Below are 20,334 nucleotides of genomic sequence, written 5' to 3' on the forward strand. Positions count from 1 at the left end.
ATACATGTTTGCAAATTTATTGAAAATGAAATACAGAAATATCAAATTGACATAAGTGTATTTACATCAGCTTTCGCAGAAATTACAGCTGTGAGTCTTTCTGGGTAAGTCTCTAAGAGCGTTGCACACCTGGATTGTACAATATTTGCAAAGTATTATTTTCTAAATTCTCCAAGCTCTGTCAAACTAGTTGTTGATCATTGCCAGACAACCATTTTTAAGTCTTGCCATAGATTTTGAAGCAGATTTAAGTCAAACATGTAACTCAGCCACTCAGGAACATTCACTGACATTTGGGAAGCAACTCCAGTGTAGATTTGACCTTGTTTTTTAGGTTATTGTCCTGTCGAAAGGTGAATTCATCTCCCAGTTTCAGGTGGAAAGCAGACTGAACCAGGTTTTCCTCTAGGATTTTGCCTGTGTTTAGCTCCATTCTGTATCTTGTTCATACTGAAAAACTTCTCAGTCCTTAATGATTACAAGCATTCCCATAACATGATGCAACCACCACTATGCTTGGAAATATGGAGAGCGGTACTCAGTAATGTATTGTATTGGATTTGCCCTGAACATAACACATTGTATTCAGGACAAAAAGTGAATTGCTTGCCACATTTTTTGAAGTATTACTTTAGAGCCTTGTTGCAAACAAGATGCATGTTTTGGAATATTTTTATTCTGTAGAGGCTTCCTTCTTTTCACTCTGTCACAATGTTGTTGATCCATCCTCAGTTTTCTTCTAACACAGCCATTAAAACTCGGTAACTGTTTTAAAGTCACCATTGGCCTCATGGTGAAATCCCTTAGCAGTTCCTTCCTCTCCGGCAACTGAGTTAGGAAGGACACTTGTATCTTTGTAGAGACTGGTTGTATTGATACACCATCCAAAGTGTAATAAATAACTTCACCATGTTCAAAGGAATATTCAATGTCTGTAACACAACAAAATGTGGAAATACTATCTGAAGGCACTGTACGACAGGTAGGTCAGGTATAGAACACCACTCAGGTGTCCTGTGATGATGGTAAATGCCTCAGACTATAAGAAGGAGAAAAATGGCTTTTTGCTGTGAGACAACCAGCCTGGAGCCAGGAGGAAGAACACTCTCAACCATACTGATGGAACCAATGAGCTAAATAACACTGTCTGTAACTACTGCTGCGACTACAGTCTGTCCTCATACGGGAGAGAGAGAGAGAGAGAGAGTGGGTAGGGATAAACAGAAAAATAGGGTGGGGACTCTGGAGAGACAGAAAGATCACAGGCCAGAGAGAGAAAAATAATCTGCAAGTTTATAACAGGTTATGTTCTGCTTAGTAATAGAGGCTCTCACAATCTGTCTCTCCCCCCCCCCCCACACACACACACACACACACACACACGCGCCCCCCCACACACACACACACACACACACACACACACACACACACACACACACACACACACACACACACACACACACACACACACACACACACACACACACACACACACACACACACACACACACACAGCAGCCCTTTCAGCTGAAGAGTTGGTTGTGTCTGGGCCTGATTGAATCTCTCAGGAGAGAGCAGGTATTAGTGGAAGGCAGATTGGACTAGAGCTCCACACACCTGGTACCATTAAAACAATACAACCCTCCCTCACACTAACCCGGCTGGATGGCTGGCTCTGGAGCCTACCACACAGAGGAGAAGAGATGGAGAAAGGGAAGGAGAGAGAAGGGGTGGGGAGAGACGAGATGGAGAGAGAATGGGTGGGGAGAGAGGAGATAGAAAGACAGAAGGAGAGAGAAGGGGTGGGGAGAGAGGAGATGGAGAGACAAAAGGAGAGAGAAGGAAGGGAAAATAGGAGAGAGCTAGAGATGAGAAAGAGAGAGAGAGATGAGATGGAGATAACAGGAGGGAAAAGACAGAGCGCTACAGAAAGAAAGAAAGAAAAAAAAGAGAAAGTCAGAGGCATTGAGTGTGAGAGCGAATGGGAGAGAGAAAGAATGAGAAAAAAGGGAGAAAGGTATGATTCAGTGAATGGGACAGGGGTCATTAGAATGCAGGGTTGAGAATAAACAGGGAGACGGGATGCAGGGCTGGGAGGGTGGTTGAGAGGAGACGGGGAGATAATAAAGGCAGAGGGACTAGAGAAATGATAGGGTATTAGAATGCAGGGTTGAGAAGAAACAGGGAGAAAGCGAGATAAGGAAGGTAGAAGGAGTAGAGAAATGATAGGGTATATCAATTCCCCCTGTTCCAACTTAACTCTTTCCAGACCTCACGCACACAAATTGGCTTCTGGAAAACTCAGGAGAGAAGTGTCTCTATTTTAAAGGTCAACAGTCAAAATCATGTTTTTCATGAAATTGGATGATATTTGGATGAAACCAAATCCAAGTATGATGACCAACGTATGAAAAATGACTGTTGCTTCTACATTGATAAAGTTACTGTAAGGGTCCTGTGTGTAGCTGGTGTAGAGAGTCAGGCGCAGGACAGCAGATATGAGTAATCAACGTACTTTACTCAAAAAAGACAAAAATACAAGGTAAAAACACGAGCCCACAAAGACGGACCGAATTACAAAAAACAATCACTCCCAAACACAACATGGGGAACAGAGGGTTAAATAATAAACAAGTAATTGGTTGAGTGAAGCCAGGTGTGTAAGACAAAGACAGAACAAATGGAAAATTAAAAGTGGATCAGCAGTGGCTAGAAAGCCGGTGACGTCGACCGCCGAACGCCGCCCGAACAAGGAGAGGGACCGACTTCGGCGGAAGTCGTGACAGTACCCCCCCCCCCCTTGGTGCGCGGCTCCAGCAGCACGCTGAAAACGACCTCAGGGATGACCCGGAGGACAAGGCGCAGGGCGATCCGGATGGAGACGGTGGAAATCTCGCAGCAACGAAGGGTCCAGGACGTCCTCCACCGGCACCCAGCATCTCTCCTCCGGACCGTACCCCTCCCACTGACGGCCCCTCGCCCAACGCCTCGAGTCCAGGATGGCTCGAACAGCATACGCCGGGGCCCCCTCGATGTCCAAAGGGGGCGGAGGAACCTCCCACACCTCAGCTTCCTGGAGTGGACCAGCCACCACCGGTCTGAGGAGAGACACATGGAACAACGGATTAATACGATAATCTGGGGGAAGCTGTAACCTGTAGCGTATCTCGTTCAGTCTCCTCAGGACTTTAAATGTCCCTACAAACCGCGGACCCAGCTTCCGGCAGGGCAGGCGGAGGGGCTGGTTTCGGGTCAAGAGCCAGACCCAGTCCCCCGGTGCGAACACCGGGGCCTCGCTGCGGTGGAGGTTGGCACTCGCTTTTTGCCATCTCATGGCCCGTTGTAGATGCACATGGGCGGCATCCCAGGTCTCCTTCGAGTGCTTAAACCATTCGTCCACCGCAGGAGCTTCAATCTGGCTCTGATGACAAGGTCCCAGAACCGGCTGATACCCCAGTATGCACTGGAAAGGTGATAGGTTAGTAGAGGAGTGGCGGAGTAAGTTTTGGGCCATCTCTGCCCAGGGGATGAACGCCGCCCACTCCCCCGGCCGGTCCTGGCAATATGACCACAGAAACCTACCCACATCCTGGTTTACTCTCTCCACCTGCCCGTTACTCTCGGGGTGAAAACCTGAGGTGAGGCTGACCGAGACCCCCAGATGTTCCATGAATGCTCTCCAGACCCTGGACGTGAACTGGGGACCCGATCAGAAACTATGTCCTCAGGCACCCCGTAGTGTCGGAAGACGTGTGTAAACAGGGCCTCCGCAGTCTGTAGGGCCGTAGGGAGACCGGGCAAAGGGAGGAGACGACAGGACTAGAAAACCGATCCACAACGACCTGGATCGTGGTGTTGCCCTGTGACGGCGGAAGATCGGTCAGGAAGTCCACCGACAGGTGTGACCAAGGCCGCTGTGGAACGGGAAGGGGTTGTAATTTCTCTCTGGGCAGGTGCTTAGGAGCCTTGCACTGAGCGCACACCGAGCAGGAGGAAACATAAACCCTCACGTCCTTGGCCAAGGTGGGCCACCAGTACTTCCCACTAAGGCAACGCACCATCCGACCAATGCCAGGATGACCAGAGGAGGGTGACGTATGGGCCCAATAGATCAAACGGTCGTGGACAGCAGACGGAACGTACAGGCGCCCAGCTGGACACTGGGGGGGAGTGGGCTCTGTGCGTAACGCCTGCTCGATGTCCGCGTCCAGCTCCCACACCACCGGTGCCACCAGGCAAGAGGCCGGAAGTATGGGAGTGTGATCCATGGACCGCTCCTCTGTGTCATACATCTGGGACAGTGCGTCTGCCTTAGAGTTCTGGGAACGTAGTCTGTAGGATAGAGTGAAAACAAAACAGGTAAAGAACATAGCCCACCTTGCCTGGCGAGGGTTCAGTCTCCTCGCCGCCCGGATGTACTCCAGATTGTGGTGGTCAGTCCAGATGAGAAAAGGGTGTTTAGCCCCCTCAAGCCAATGTCTCCACGCCTTCAGAGCCTTGACAACAGCCAACAGCTCCCGGTCTCCCACATCATAGTTTTGCTCCGCCGGGCTGAGCTTCTTCGAAAAGAAAGCACAGGGGCGGAGCTTTGGTGGCGAGCCCGAGCGCTGAGAGAGCACAGCTCCTATCCCAGCCTCGGACGTATCCACCTCCACTATGAACGCCAAAGAGGGATCCGGATGAGCCAGCACGGGAGCCGAGGTAAAAATAGCCTTCAGGTGACCAAAAGCCCTGTCCGCCTCAGCCGACCACTGCAGCCGCACCGGTCCCCCCTTCAGCAGTGAGGTAATGGGAGCTGCTACCTGACCAAAACCCCGGATAAACCTTCGGTAGTAGTTGGCAAACCCTAGAATCTGCTACACTTCCTTTACCATGGTGGGAGTCGGCCAATTACGCACGGCTGAAATGTGGTCACTCTCCATCTCCACCCCTGACTTGGAAATGCGGTACCCTAGGAAGGAGATGGATTGTTGGAAGAACAGACATTTCTCAGCCTTGACGTACAGGTCATGCTCCAACAGTCGACCAAGCACCCTGCGCACCAGGGACACATGCTCGGCGCATGTAGCGGAGTATATCAGAATGTTGTCGATATACACCACTACACCCTGCCCGTGCAGGTCCCGGAAAATCTCGTCAACAAAGGCCTGGAAGGCTGATAGAGCATTCATTAACCCGTACGGCATGACGAGGTATTCATAGTGCCCTGAGGTGGTACTAAATGCCGTCTTCCACTTCCACTGAGATCCAATTTTGTGAAGAAGCGCGCCCCGTGCATTGACTCCATCGCACTGACGATGAGAGGCAGCAGGTAGCTGTACCTCACAGTGATCTGATTTATACCTCAATAGTCAGTACATGGGCGCAGACCCCCATCCTTCTTCTTCACAAAAAATAAACTCGAGGAGGCCTGTGAAGTGGAGGGCCGAATGTATCCCTGCCCCAGGGATTCGGAGACATATGTTTCCATAGCCACAGTCTCCTCCTGTGACAGAGGATACATGTGACTCCTGGGAAGTGCTGCGTCTACCAGGAGATTTATCGCACAATCCCCCTGTCAATGAGGTGGTAATTTAGTCGCCCTCTTCTTACAGAAGGCAAGAGCCAAATTGGCATATTCTGAGGGGATGCGCACGGTGGAGACCTGGTCTGGACTTTCCACCGTAGTCGCACCGATGGAAACCCCCACACACCTCCCTGAGCACTCTCGTGACCCCCCATTGAGAGCCCTCTGTTGCCACGAAATAGTGGGGTCATGACAGGCCAACCAGGGTAAGCCCATCACCACGGGAAACGCAGGAGAATCAATAAGGAAGAGACTGATTCTCTCCTTATGACCCTCCTGCGTAACCATGTCTAGTGGAGTGGTGGCCTCCCTAATCAACCCTGACCCTAATGGTCGACTATCTAGGGCATGTACAGGGAAGGGCATATCCACAGGAACAAAGGGGATCCCTAAACTATGGGCAAATGAACGGTCAATACAATTCCCAGCTGTGCCTGAATCTACTAGCGCCTTATGCTGGGAATGCGGGGAAAACTCAGGAAATGAAATAAACACATACATGTGAGCAACAGGGAGCTTTGGGTGAGCCTGGTGCCGACTCACCTGGGGTGACATGATAGTGCCCTGCCTGCTGCCTCGACTCCCTGAGGAACCCCCCCAGCACCGACCAGCAGTGTGCCCTCTGCGGCCCCAGATGGTGCAGGGAATGGCCCCTCCTCTGGTCACCCTAAGTGCAGCACCTCCCAGCTCCATGGACGTCGGAGCGGAGGTGCTGGGGGATGGAACTGACAGGCCCCGATCCGGACGTCCGCGGGCAGTCTGCAGGTTGTCCAGCCGGATGGACAGGTCCACCAGCTGGTCCAATGTTAGGGTGGTGTCTAGTCAGGCCAACTCCCGACGGACGTCCTCGCGCAGACTGCACCAGTAGTAATCGATCAGGGCCCTGTTGTTCCATCCCGCGCTGGCGGCCAGGCTCCGGAAGTCCAAGGCAAAATCCTGCGTGCTCCTCGTCCCCTGCCTCAGGTGGAACAGACTTTCAACTCTGCGTAATGGTCCAACGCCGCGTCTCCCTCACTCCCTACGGCGTTGGCCAACTCCAGGGCTTTGCCTGAGAGGCAGGAGATGAGGGCAGACACGCTCTCACGCCCGTTTCTACTCCAGCTGGAGCTCTACCTGGCGACTGTCCACCCGGCCACAGAAACCCCAAGATTTTTTTGTGGGGGGGGCATGAGGGGTGGTTGCCCGATCCAAGGAGAGTGCCAGAGCCTGCCTGGGAGTCGATGAAACAGTGTGAGGAAGGATACCGGAGAGAGGGCTTAGCTAGGAGTATGCGGCAACGGAGGCGTTTGGAGGAGCGTGTCATCAGTCCGGTGAAATCTGTGCTGGCTCCACGCACCAGGCCTCCAGTGCGCCTCCCCCGTCCGGTACGCCCTGTGCCAGATTCCCACACTCGTCCTGAAGGGCCAGAGACTGTCAGGGAGGCAATGGATAAGAGGAGAAAGAGAGGAGAGAGATGTTGGTCAGGTGTGTTCGGCACAACATTCGACCTGAAGATCCTGTCAGCAGTCTGGTGCGTCATGGGCCAGCTCCCCGCACCCTCCCGGAAGTGCGTGTCATCAGTCAGGTGACACCTGTGCCGGCTCCACACACCAGGCCTCCAGTGTGCCTCCCCAGTCTGGTACGTCCTTTGCCTGCTCCCTGCACTCGCCCTAAAGAGCGTGTCACCAGTCCGGTGCCACCTGTGCCGGCTCCACACACCAGGCCTCCAGTGCGCCTCCCCAGCCCGGTACGTCATGTGCCGGCTTCACGCACTAGGCCTCCAGTGCGCCTCTACAGCCTGGAACCTCCAGCGACGGTTTACAGTCCAGAGCTTCCAGCGACGGTTCACAGTCCAGAGCTTCCAATGACGGTCAATGGCCCGGAGCTTCCAGTGAAGGTCAACGGCCCGGAGCTTCCAGTGACGGTCAACGGCCCGGAGCTTCCAGTGACGGTCAACGGCCCGGAGCCTCCAGTGACGGTCAACGGTCCGGAGCCTCCAGTGATGGTCCACGGTCCGGAGCTTCTGGTGCCATGGCCGGAGCCTTCTTCTGCGCCGGTGCCCAGTCCAGGCACGGCGTCCAACCCAGCTCCATGGCCGGAGCCTTCCTCTGCGTCGGTGCCCAGTCCAGGCACGGCGCCCAGTCCAGCTCCATGGCAGGAGCCTTCCTCTGTGCCGGTGCCCAGTCCAGGCACGGTGTCCAGTCCCACTCCAAGGCCGGAGCCTTCCTCTGCGCCAGTGCCCGGTCCAGGCATGGCATCCAGTACCGCTCCAAGGCCGGAGCCTTCCTCTGCGCCGGTGCCCGGTCCAGGCATGGCATCCTGCACCGGAGCCACCACTGACACTAGTCACCCCCCTACCCCCCCAGTTGGTTTCAGGTTTTGCGGCCGGAGTCCGCACCTTTAGGGGGGGTACTGTCAAGGGCTCTCTATGGTGTAGTAGGTCAGGGCGTGACTAGGGGGTGTTCTAGTTCAATATTTCTATGTTGGTATTTTGTATGGTTTCCAATTAGAGGCAGCTGGTAATCGTTGCCTCTAATTGGGGATCATATTTAGGTAGCCATTTTTCCCACCTGTGTTTGTGGGATATTGTTTGTATTGGTGCTTGTGTCACCACGTAGTCACGTTGTGTTGCTTGTTTATTGTTTTGGTTTAAGAAGTTTCACTTTAAATAAATATGTGGAACTCAACAAACGCTACGCCTTGGTCCGTCTCTTATATCCGTGACATAGAAAGCCGTTGACGTCGACCGCCAAACGCCGCCCGAACAAGGAGAGGGACCGACTTCGGCGGAAGTCGTGACAGTTACTTGTCCCCTCTCCAATGTCAAAACTTGGAAGACAGGAGCTGGGATTATTAAGGGGATAGGGTGACATCACCCTAACTCTCATTTTATTAATACAATTATGCTAACATGATATTATCTTAGCTAATTTAAATAAGTACCGCCTTGTAACCAACTTCGGGGAAGGTGTGTTTGTGGAGGGGCGTGGTTTATATAGCTAGATAGCTACTCTACTGGTGCCAAAATTTGACTGTAGGGTGTCAGCAATTATAATAGAAAGTTTACACTATTCATCTATGGCAAAGATACTGTACTTATGTCTCCACTTTTATCTGTATCTGGTTACTGGCTTGCTAGGACTTCAGGCAGCATGGAACAAAGGGCGGGGAAAGGTCGCTCAAAACTCTGACGCAGTTGTCATGTCAACACATTCGTCAGTGCTGCTGTGAACCACATCACAAGAGACATGCAAAACGGGAGATGTATAAAGAAAATGCAATTTCAACGTTGTTTGAGTTGCTTTGTGTATCACCAAATTTGCTTGAGATTATTTTACTGGAACACTGCTCACTGCATTCAAGTTTCCTGGCATTGGCGCTCCAAACAGCTGTCAGTCAAGGCGAGCTCATGAATATATGCACCCAGCCCAGTCAGCATGTCTCTTCAAACTTTTTGGTAGTCAGCAATGAGAAAACATTTATTTTTCTATTTTTTTTCTTTAGCATTTCTATCTCCCCAAGTCTCACACTATATAAGCTGTTGGAAAAGTAGGCCATCGAACGTTTGACTATAGCAAATAAAGTGTATGAAAGAATTTGCAGAAATTATGTGCTAGCAGCAACTAAGCTTTTTGTTTTTCTTTTATGATTGGGTTGGAGGTCAGAGTTGTGGGTTGGTGGTAAGAATTGCATCTGTGTTGGAAAATAGCTGGGCTATATAGTGTCACTGTCAACCCCTCTCTCTACTCACTATCTCTCTATATCTCTCTTTCAACAACCTCTCTCTCCCTCTAGTAGTCAGTCTCTGTCATCTCTGTCTTTCCTTTTGTCCTCCTGAACCCTAATCCTGACCTTCTGTTGACTTCCTGTTCCACTTCCTACTTTCGGTCCCTGTCAGACACCACTGTTGGTTATTGTCCATGGTGCTGCGGGGAGTCAGGGTCACAGGTTGTGATGGGTTACGCTCTGAGCCATGAGCCCCCTATCTGTTTTGTTTCCTTCCTGTGTCCAGCTCCTCCTTTCCTGTTCTGATCCTGGTATATCAGTATTGCTATATCTATAACATGTGATATTTGTGCTGTTTTTAACAGCTCTGTGCTGCTAAAGGTTCACAATACCACTGTTGTATGATGAGTAGACTTGCCTAACATGCTGACTACACCGGCCACTCACATGCGTAAGTCCATGTGCGCTATCGCACACATGTTCATTTTGTCCATCCACACCAGATACGATCATCACACACAGGTTAAAAGATAAAAAACAACTGTGAAACAACTATATTCATTTGGGGGCATGTCAAACACATATGAAACATTCATGGACATTTAGCTAGCTTGTTATTGCTAGCTAATTTGTCCCTGGGAGATTAACATTGGGTTGTTATTTTACAAGTGCCGTGTATTCATGGATGCCAAGGGAAGCCAGGCTTCCCCAAATAAAAAAATAATATATATACACTACCCAAAAGTTTTAGAACACCTACTCATTCAACGGTTTTTCTTTATTTTTTACTATTTTCTACATTGTAGAATAATAGTGAAGACATCAAAACTATGAAATAACACATATAGAATCATGGAGTAAGCAAAAAAGTGTTCAAGAAATCATAATATATTTTATATTTGATATTCTTCAAATAGCCACCCTTTGCCTTGATGACAGCTTTACACACTCTTGGCATTCTCTCAACCAGCTTCACCTGGAATGCTTTTCCAGCAGTCTTGAAGGAGTTCCCACATATGCTGAGCACTTGTTGGCTGCTTTTCCTTCACTCTGCGGTCCGACTCATCCCAAACCATCTGAATTGGGTTGAGGTTGTGGGATTGTGGAGGCCGGGTCAGCTGATGCAGCACTCCATCACTCTCCTTCTTGGTCAAATAGCCCTTACACAACCTGTCAGTGTCCTGTTTAAAAAGAAATGATAATCTGCCTAAACCCATAGCAGATGGGAAGGCGTATCGCTACAAGGCACACCTGTTAATTGAAATTCATTCCAGGTAACTACCTCATGAAGCTGGTTGAGAGAATGCCAAGAGTGTGCAAAGCTGTCATCAAGGCAAAGGGTGGCTATTTGAAGAATCTCAAATATAACATATTTGTTTAACACTTTTTTGGTTACTACATGATTCCATATGTGTTATTTCATAGTTTTGATGTCTTCACTATTATTCTACCATGTAGAAAATAGTAAAAATAAAGAAAAACCCTTGAATGAGTAAGTGTTCTAAAACTTTTGACCGGTAGTGTGTATATATATATAATAATAATAATAATTTGTCTTTGGTCTCTGTGTTTTCATAATTTCCCGTCAATTTTCAAGTGGCTGAATCTCACCAGAAAAAGCATCCGAGCAAGGGAAACCTCTCTTTCTCAGTATGTGTAGCCCATGTAGCTGATGCTACCTGTACCAAAAGAGTATGACATGTTGCTGCCGTAGCATTTTATTGATTGATGCCAACAAGCATTTGAGCAGTTAAATTCCCCTCAAGGGGGGCCAATTTGTAAAAAGCGAAATGTCATTTTCAGAAAAACATGTCTGTTTCTGGTATGCTTGTGTTGATGTCCTGCTGTAGCTAGCTTGCTACATCGGCCCTTTTCAAAAATGGAAGGAGATGGGGACTTGGACCTGTGGTTTTGACTTAATTCTCTGTACAGGCCAATGATTATAACGGCGATTCTGATCTAACAATAAAATGTACTGAAACATGTCTTCCATCTATTGAAAAGTACAGAGGGATATTGGAAAACAATATCACAACCAGCCAATGGCCTTTCTGATGAATCAGATGCACTTCTAAGCATACTGGCAAATGTTGACCGCTGGCAACGAAGTAAAATGCCTGAAAAAAAAGTTGCCACTGTCATTCTCAACCGGTGTGTGACACTATCCCCAAAACATGAACAATTAGTCTGGGGTAGGCTGAAAGGAAAAGGGCCCTTTTCCATTGGCAGTCCTGTTATTGTAGAGCCCACAACGTACCGTGGAGCCCTGAGGAGTTTGTTAGTGTGTCGTACTGTATGCCCACTCTGAGGTGACAAATGGATCCCCATGAAGGTGGTTAATCTCCAAGATTGCCCGGTTACACTGAAGCACAATGCAAAACTGGCAGATGTACAGTATATTCCTGTATACCATTAGAAGACCTGGAGTTAAACAGCAGATGCTGTGGACAATGTTATGATAAACAAGATGTTTCATAGAAAATCATTGGAACCACAACTGAACAGACAGAAAAACGTACATATGCTGATGTGTTGAAAGAAATGAGTCTGACTGATGTTGACATTGCCTCCACAATGGATCTGACATCTGGATTTTACAATATTCCCATACAGGAAGAGGATCGTAAATACACAGTCATTACCACACCAGTTGGCCTTTTCGAATATAACAGAATGCCTCAGGGCCTCTGCAACAGCCCAGTTATGTTTGCCAGGATGATGATGTCAATCTTTGGAGACCAGAACTATCTCTCCCTTTTGTGCTATCTAGATGATTTACTAGTCTTTCTTAAAAGTGAACAAGAAGCACTTGAACAGTTGGAGCTGGTTTTCAGTAGACTCTCAAACAACAATTTGAAGCTTTCCCCAAATAAGTGGCACTTCCTTCGGCGTTTTGTGAAATTCTTGGGCCATGTGACATCTCAAAAATGGATCCAGACTTATGAGGGAAAAGTGACGGCCATCAGTGAGATGACATCCTCATGGAGATGGATGGGAAAACCCCTGGACTGAAGAGGGTCCAGTCATTTCTCGGAATGATGAACTATTACTCCCACTTTATCAAAGGGTTTTCAGAAATCGCTAAGCCACTGTACTGTTTAACAGCGGGACAGAAAACCAAACAAAAATATAAAAATGTCCAGACTCAGAGTAGGCCATCCCACAGGCTGACACCTGAAGTTAAAAGTTTTATCGCACCCAGACTTTAGTAAACCCTTCATACTTTTGTCTAATGCTTCAATTGACAACCTAGGCGTTGTTCTGAGCCAGATCCCAGAGGTTGAGTGTAAAAGTAGACCCATCGTGTTTGCTAGTAAATCCCTCAACAAATCCCAAGCAAGATATCCAGCCCATCGTCTAGAGTTTCTTGTGTGAAAAATGTTGTCACTGGCTAAAGGATGCCCAGTTTACTGTCCTGACAGATAATAACCCACTCACTCACATAGTGACAAAGCCTAAACTTGATGCCAGTGAGCAGAGGTTGGTGGCGAAGCTAGGTCCGTATGACTTTGATCTGAAATACATATCTGGGCCACAGAACATACTCTCCGACTTACTCAGCCGTGTACCGTTTGTCAGGGATGGTACCACTCAGCGCTCCGGCTGTCTGTGAATTACCAAGGCCCACCAGACAGTGGCATGACAGGGTCCAATCAAGGTGCACAGTCTGCTGAAGTCTCTGGTGATTAAGTGAAGGCACTCCTAGACAACAGCTTAGACCGACAGGGGATCATATCCATGTGCACTGTCCCTCTGATGCAGCTTTCCCAACATCCGCTCCCCACTTTTTCACTAGGAGATCTCAAAGAGAAGCAGCAAGCAGATGAGACATTGACTCGTGCTACCTATTATGTAGACAGAAAACAGAGACCATCACATCGTGAAAGAGAACATGAGACAGTGGATGTGCAGAAACCTTTGACACATTGGGAGAAGTTGGAACACAAGGATGGAATACCGTACAGGAAATCAAAGGACAAAATCGGAAAGAAGAGATATCAGTTCATTATACCTTTGTCCCCGAAGGCGGATGTGTTGAAGGGAACACATGATGATGCTGCACACCAAGGCCAAGCAAGAACCTTACACATCATCAAACAGAGGTTATTTTAGGTTGGTATGGATCAACAGTTGAAAGACTATGTCAGGAGACGTAGATGCTGTGTTGTGAGCAAGAAGACTTGAGGCAAGAGCTCCTCTTGAATCGATTAAGACAAGTGCATCACTAGAGTTGTTCTGCATCGATTTCTGGTTGGCTGAAGGAAAGGATGGATAGAGTATTGCAATTCTAGTAGTAATAGACAATTTTATCAAAGCAGCTCACTCCTTCCCTTGTACAAATCAGACAGCAAAACAACTGTGGAACAACTTTTTCTGTATTTACAGTTTTAAGCAACCAAAGGGCCAACTTTGAAAGCAAGCTGATATCAGAGCTAATGGACTTGGCAAGAATGAAGAAATCTCACACAACTCCATATCACCCAATGTGCAATGGGCATACAAAAATATTTAATCGTAGTTTGGGGAATATGATTCAAGCCTTGCCTCCACGGACGAAAGAGAAATGGCCTCAGATGATACAAACTCTCACGTTTGCATGTAACTCTACCATACATGAGACGACCGGGTTCGCCCCTTTTTACTTAATGTTTGGGCGGACCCCACAGCTACGGGTTCTGAGAGACATGACTGTTTTGGGTTACAGTGAATTTGTAGACTCCTTTCAAAGAGATCTTCAGGAGGCAGTGCGTGTCACACAGAAGTACACATCAAAGGCACAGACGAAGAAGGCAAGAGAATATGACAAGAAGGTGAGAGGGTCCACCCTGGAGGTTGGTGACAAAGTTCTGTTAGCCAACAAGAAGGAAAGGAGCAAACGGAAATTGGCAGATGTGTGGGAATCTACCATCTATGTCATCAGCTGAAGCAACCCAGATATGCACATCTACAGAGTAGTCAACACTTCCACAGACAAGAGCAAGGTTGTACACCGCAACTTCTTCCTGTGAACTTTGTTCCAATTGGAGAGCCTGAAGAGGATACAACTGTTCCCTCCATCCTTTCAGAAGAGAGTTTTACAGATGCCAGAACTATGAGACAAAACCCGCAAACCGGATGTGGATGTCGGCAGTGATGACCAGAGAACTGCAGTCTGGATCCTCCGCAGTCAAAGTCCAAAAGTATTCAATGAGGCTATGGATACCTCCGGGTCCTCGTTGATAGGACACGGGTGTAATGAATAAACTGAGTCAATAGGAGATGCTGAAAGTGAGCAGGAATCTAGAAGAAGTGATTCCGGTCACATGGAGCATTCCGTATTTCCGAGCAATAGTGACAGAGTCCCAGAAGAAGACCATTCCCACTCTGAGGATGATAGCTTGCAACCCTTTGCTGATGAGATAGAAACACTTTCCAAGAGCAGTATAAGGGTCAGTGACTTTGCCCCAAGTGATCATGTTCAAGCAAGCAAATTGCCCACCCGGAATTGTACCAGGTTCAGTAAAATTGGCCCAAGTGAGCAGGCCCAAATCAGCAGACTATCTGCTTAAAAGACAGTGTTAAGGACAAGTCCCACAATACAGTCGATTCACAAAGCTCTAAGAATCCTTTAGGGGAGGGTAGTGTGCCACGTACAGGGTACGGAATGGTTGTTAGACTAGTAAAGAGACTCGTTGAAGCCATGAAAATGCTTGTTAGAGCCTGACATGTCAGAGACCATAGCAACACTCTTAAATGTCCTATTCAAAGTCAAGGATATCCGTGATGGGGAGTATTAAGTTGGCTATGTGTATTCAGTGTTGAGTCCACGTGACACTTTAGATTACGGAAAGAAAGGGTAAAGGTGATGCGTAAAAGACACGTTATTACTTTGTACAATGTTTTCTATAGTCCTATGGCTAAGGTGTACTCTTCAGGTATTTCGATTGCGATCGGCAGGTCGATCTCCAAGGCATTCCTAGTCGATCACCAAACATTTCTGTAAAAAAACTATGATAAAGCCTTGCATTCCTATTTTTTTATTTGTTTAATTCTGCTTGAAGTAGGTGCACTTGATTCAGCAGCCATAGCGCCGGAAGGCAAATTGTTCCCATTTTGAATAATTGTATGTGTCTGAAGGTAGAACATTGGCTACCCGGCAGGCCCAGAGAGCGTATTGCCAACCTTAATACAATGGCAGCAAATATTCTTATGAATTCAGCAACACATAATGAAAGGAAATGTTATTAATATCACCCCTTTTCATGAAGTGAATGGTTTCACCCACTACTCTAACCGCGAACTGTGGCGTTCTTTGATATCTACATTGCACGCAGCGCGAGCGAGGTTGATGGAAACTCTACATTTTCACTTTGTCACACTCACCCCTGCAGAATTCCATCAACCCATACAGACCTTAAAGACATGGAATTCTGCAGGGGTGAGTGTGACAAAGTGAAAATGTAGAGTTTCCATCAACCTCGCTCGCGCTGCGTGCAATGTAGATATCAAAGAACGCCACAGTTCGCGGTTAGAGTAGTGGGTGAAACCATTCACTTCATGAAAAGGGGTGATATTAATAACATTTCCTTTCATTATGTGTTGCTGAATTCATAAGAATATTTGCTGCCATTGTATTAAGGTTGGCAATACGCTCTCTGGGCCTGCCGGGTAGCCGATGTTCTACCTTCAGACACATACAATTATTCAAAATGGGAACAATTTGCCTTCCGGCGCTATGGCTGCTGAATCAAGTGCACCTACTTCAAGCAGAATGAAACAAATAAAAAAATAGGAATGCAAGGCTTTAACATAGTTTTTTTACAGAAATGTTTGGTGATCGACTAGGAATGCCTTGGAGATCGACCTGCCGATCGCAATCGAAAGGTTGGTGACCACTGTTGGAGGCGAATAACCTCATAATATTTTAGACCTACGTTTAGGCTACATCAACAAAATAGTGTGGTGACTGACAGAACTTTCAGTTTATTAAGGCCAGGCACTACATAGGGTCCAGTGGTGGCATGCACAGCAGCAGGGAGCCAGGGAGACATGCAGTTAACCAAATCCCCTACTTTAATCTTGAAATATAACTGTGACTTTATTCTTAAAATGTTTACTTTATTCCCTAAATAAAATGTGGAGTTTATTGCTGCTTATTCTTAAAATGTTGCCACTTTATTGTCTAATCATTTTTTCTTTTTTAAAGTAATATTGTGCAAAAATATCAAATAAATCCAAGTACCACCACCTTTTGCAATTTATTTCCCTCTTTACTTGGCCCTAATACTACCCCATCGGTTTGTGTAGATTGTTGACAAAAAAAAGACAATGATGATGATTGAAACAATGATTGAATAACAGTTTTGGACGAGATAGGTCCCATTATGTCTGACGGTTTTGATTGAAGATCTGATAACATTCAGTGTCAAAAATATAAAAAAATAGAGAAAATCAGAAAGGGGGAACATACTTTTTCACGGCACTGTGTGTGTGTACATTTATTTTGCAATGCTCTCGCACACAATGTGGCCGGTGTAGTTTCTATGTAAGGCTTTAGCTCGGTAGGCTAATGCACACACTTGATCCATTAGTCATGATTCATGCAGTAGACCAAACTGAGTCACAGAAAAGTTTATGCTGATGCCTGGTGGAACAGAGAGCAGTGACAGAAGTGACTCCTTGTAACATTCTGTGACTTCCTCTCTCCCAGGTTGTCATCGTGTAACATGTTGTTAAGTTCTAATTTTTCAGAGTAAATAACTCACGGACACTGGAGAAGCTTAACCAAGTTTAATTATTTTCAAAGGGTCCTTACAGCTGTAATTCAGCCAAAAACATGTACTCACCATCACAAGTATATATACTCCACTTTAGACACCCCTCCTTCTCTCCAATCCTTACATCTTATGGTTAGACAGGAAGAGATAATAAACCATTATTTCTCCCTTCAGGGGATCTGACCTGACCTCCTGACGTCCTGACCTCAACCCCTCATTCGCCTAATCCACAGATGTCCTCTCCTATCACCTATCGCACTCCCGTGACTCTCTCCCATCCACCCAGCACATTCCACAGCCACTCTGTCTTTCTACAGATCTCAATCCTTTATATACTATGCGTCTGATCTATCATGTCTTTAATATCTCAATGTTCAAAGTTTACCCTGCATCCAACAATGCTAAATTGTCTCCATGTAATATTCAATGGGAGAATCTCAATTTGTTTTGCTCTCCTCCGTCCTCTCCTCCACTTTGAAACAGGTCAAAGGTAATTGAGGAGCAGAGGCGAGAAGAGGAAACATGGAAACAAATGCGCTTGTATGAAATGAGACCCTCCTTCTCCATCAGGCAAAGGATGTTTAAAGGGGTGGAATCCCACAATAAATGTGTAAAGTGATAAAAACTAATTTAGCAAGATATTTTAATGCTAAAAGGACAAGACGCGTATCATTTTTGAAAACGTGTGCATGCTTTTCTCCTTCGAGAAAACAACAGCTGATTCAAATAGGGTGTGGCGGATATAATGACAGTGGACACCGCGAGGATAATCTTGTGCATCCTCTGCCAAAGTAGATAATCAAGGAGGGGAGCAGACTCCTTTGTTTGCCTACTAAAGAATTGACACTCTGCTTGACCACTCAACCACTTGTCACTTTCTGGGTCATGGAGGAGAGGAGGACTGAGGAGTCGAGGAGAGGACAAACTTTTCCCCAATTGAGAATCTCCCTATGACTTCCTACTTTTTGTGATGTAACATGTTAAAGTGTCCCCCTGTAATATGCTGTATCTTCCTCTCTCTTAGGTCTCCTTCTTCCTGTTCATAGTGTTTGTGGTGTAACATGTTAAAGTGTCCCTCTGTAACATCCTACGTCATCCTCTCTCCCAGATCTCATTCTTCCTGTTCACACTGTTTGTGGTGTAACAAGTTAAAGTGTCCCCTTGTAATATCCTGTGTCTTCCTTTCTCCCAGGTCTCCTTCTTCCTGTTCATAGTGTTTGTGGTTTACACCATGCTGCCGTTCTCCATGAGAGGAGCAGTCATAGCCAGCATCATCACATGTTTATCACACACAATCACACTCAGTGTGTGTCTGGCGTCTACTGCAGAGGCCTTTGAACCACTGGTGTGGCAGGTAAGAGAACACACACACACACACACATTTGTTAAACACATACACACACGCACGGATGCAAAGTGATGGATGAGTACACACACACACACACACACACACACACACACACACACACACACACACACACACACACACACACACACACACACACACACACACACACACACACAAACACCACACTCGTTCTGATCTGCTGTTTGAGCACCCAGGGGCGGACTTAATGATTTGGAGCCCCCAGGCATGGGATTTAAATTAAAGACATTTAACTGTAAAAATGTATTACCTTTTAATGTGTCATGAACACAACCAGCATGATGTTTTCATCTGATTGTCAAACAAATCACTTCAAAAAGTAGGCTACCTTCGCACATTCATCCAAAATCATTACAGCATCTGAACAGTGCACTGTGCAACCACTAACTCTCCTTCAATTCGCAAGTGGCTGAAACTATCTCACTGGAGGAAGCTTCCGAGAGAGCGAAACAGCGCCCCTCTGTCTTGACATATGTAGCCCATGTATCTGATGCTGTCTGGCCAAAAATAGTATGACATGCCAGCATCAGATACATGGGCTACACATACAGTACATGTCCACTGCCTCTGCCGTGACAACGATAGCAGTATTATCAGCAGCAATCTTTTTTTTACAAAAAAAAATGCATATTCTATCCCCCTAGAGTCTAAGGGCCCAGGACTGGGTTTCTACTAAGCTATTATATGAAATTGTTTTAAGATGGTCATACCAAGGATCATTTAGCTATTTGATTTAGAATTGTAGGACCCTTGTAGAAATCCCCACAAAATATATAAAAAAATATTTGATGAAACACTGAATTTTGCCTTACTGATATTTGCCCATAGAAACACATTGAATAACAAATTCACACATGGAAAAACAGATAGTCAAACATTTTATCAAAAGGAAGTCGTTTTTGATGTGTCTGTCCTATATCTGAGATATAAGAAAGCTCAGGATTATTATTATTATTTTTTACAGTGGAATTACCTGTATACCTTTTTTACATGGAAAAGCCCTATTAACTCCATACATTTTTCGGCCCATGTACCGGTTTACCTTCAGACGAGTCCCGTGACACTTGTGGGGGTCGTAGAGCAAAACAGAAAAACACCATCATGGGCGTGAGAGTCTCATCTTTCCATTCAAATTAGTATGTAGCCCAATCCACTCGGACGCTATAGGCGTTTTCTTGAGAAGACCGATTTTCGGGATATCTCCTGGTCTGACAAACACGCCATGGCTCGACCACCTTTCCCCTCAGATGGAATTGAGATGCAGACCATGCAAAAAAGACATCTCTAGCTTGAACAGAAGGATTTTGATTGGGATTTAAAAATTATTATTATTATTTATTATGCCTCAAGGGGCACATGGGGGGGGGGCTCAAATAAAGAAATGATTGTATTTTTATTGATTTATTATATATGTATATTTGTGTATTTACTTTTTATGCCCAGCTCATGAGGCCCCTTGATGATGTGAGGCCTGAGGCAATTGCCTCTTCTGCCTAATGGTAAGTCAGTCTGAGCACCGGATGATGACTCATACCTTTACAGAGTGCCCTCGAACAGAGCTGGAATAACTGAGTGTGTGTGACTCATGGAGACCCATTCTATCCAGCACATTGGCATTTATTGAGATGACTCATGTACTGGAGGCAGCTCTGCAGATTGGTCTCTAGCTGGAACAGGCGTAAAGTCATAAAATCTGATTTTAAATCTATCCCTAACCTTAACCACACTGCTAACCCTAACCTTAAATTAAGACCAAAAAGCTCCTTTTTATGAGCCTATCAACTTTGCCTGGCCTACCTAGCGGAAACCACTCAGTTCTGACCCCAGGGCAAGACTCTTGACAAGAAACGTCAAACTGCTTCTATCCAGGGGCTCTCTCTCTCTCTCTCTCTCTCTCTCCCTCTCTCCCTGTCTCGCTC

The 20,334-nt window shown here is 46.5% G+C and overlaps 1 protein-coding gene across 2 annotated transcripts in view; it reads left to right on the top strand.

Moving 5' to 3' along the window:
* The window catches only part of adcy2b (adenylate cyclase 2b (brain)), a 132,922-nt gene that overhangs the window by 18,533 nt on the left and 94,055 nt on the right, over positions 1-20,334 (top strand). For both annotated transcript variants that reach the window (XM_014177944.3, XM_045709582.2), the window contains exon 3: positions 18,221-18,382. In XM_014177944.3, coding sequence (XP_014033419.1) covers positions 18,221-18,382 — 162 coding nt within the window. The remainder of the gene's footprint in view (positions 1-18,220; positions 18,383-20,334) is intronic.

The sequence above is a fragment of the Salmo salar genome, chromosome 27, assembly GCF_965601325.2.
Source record: "Salmo salar chromosome 27, fSalSal1, whole genome shotgun sequence".
NCBI lineage: Eukaryota > Metazoa > Chordata > Actinopteri > Salmoniformes > Salmonidae > Salmo > Salmo salar.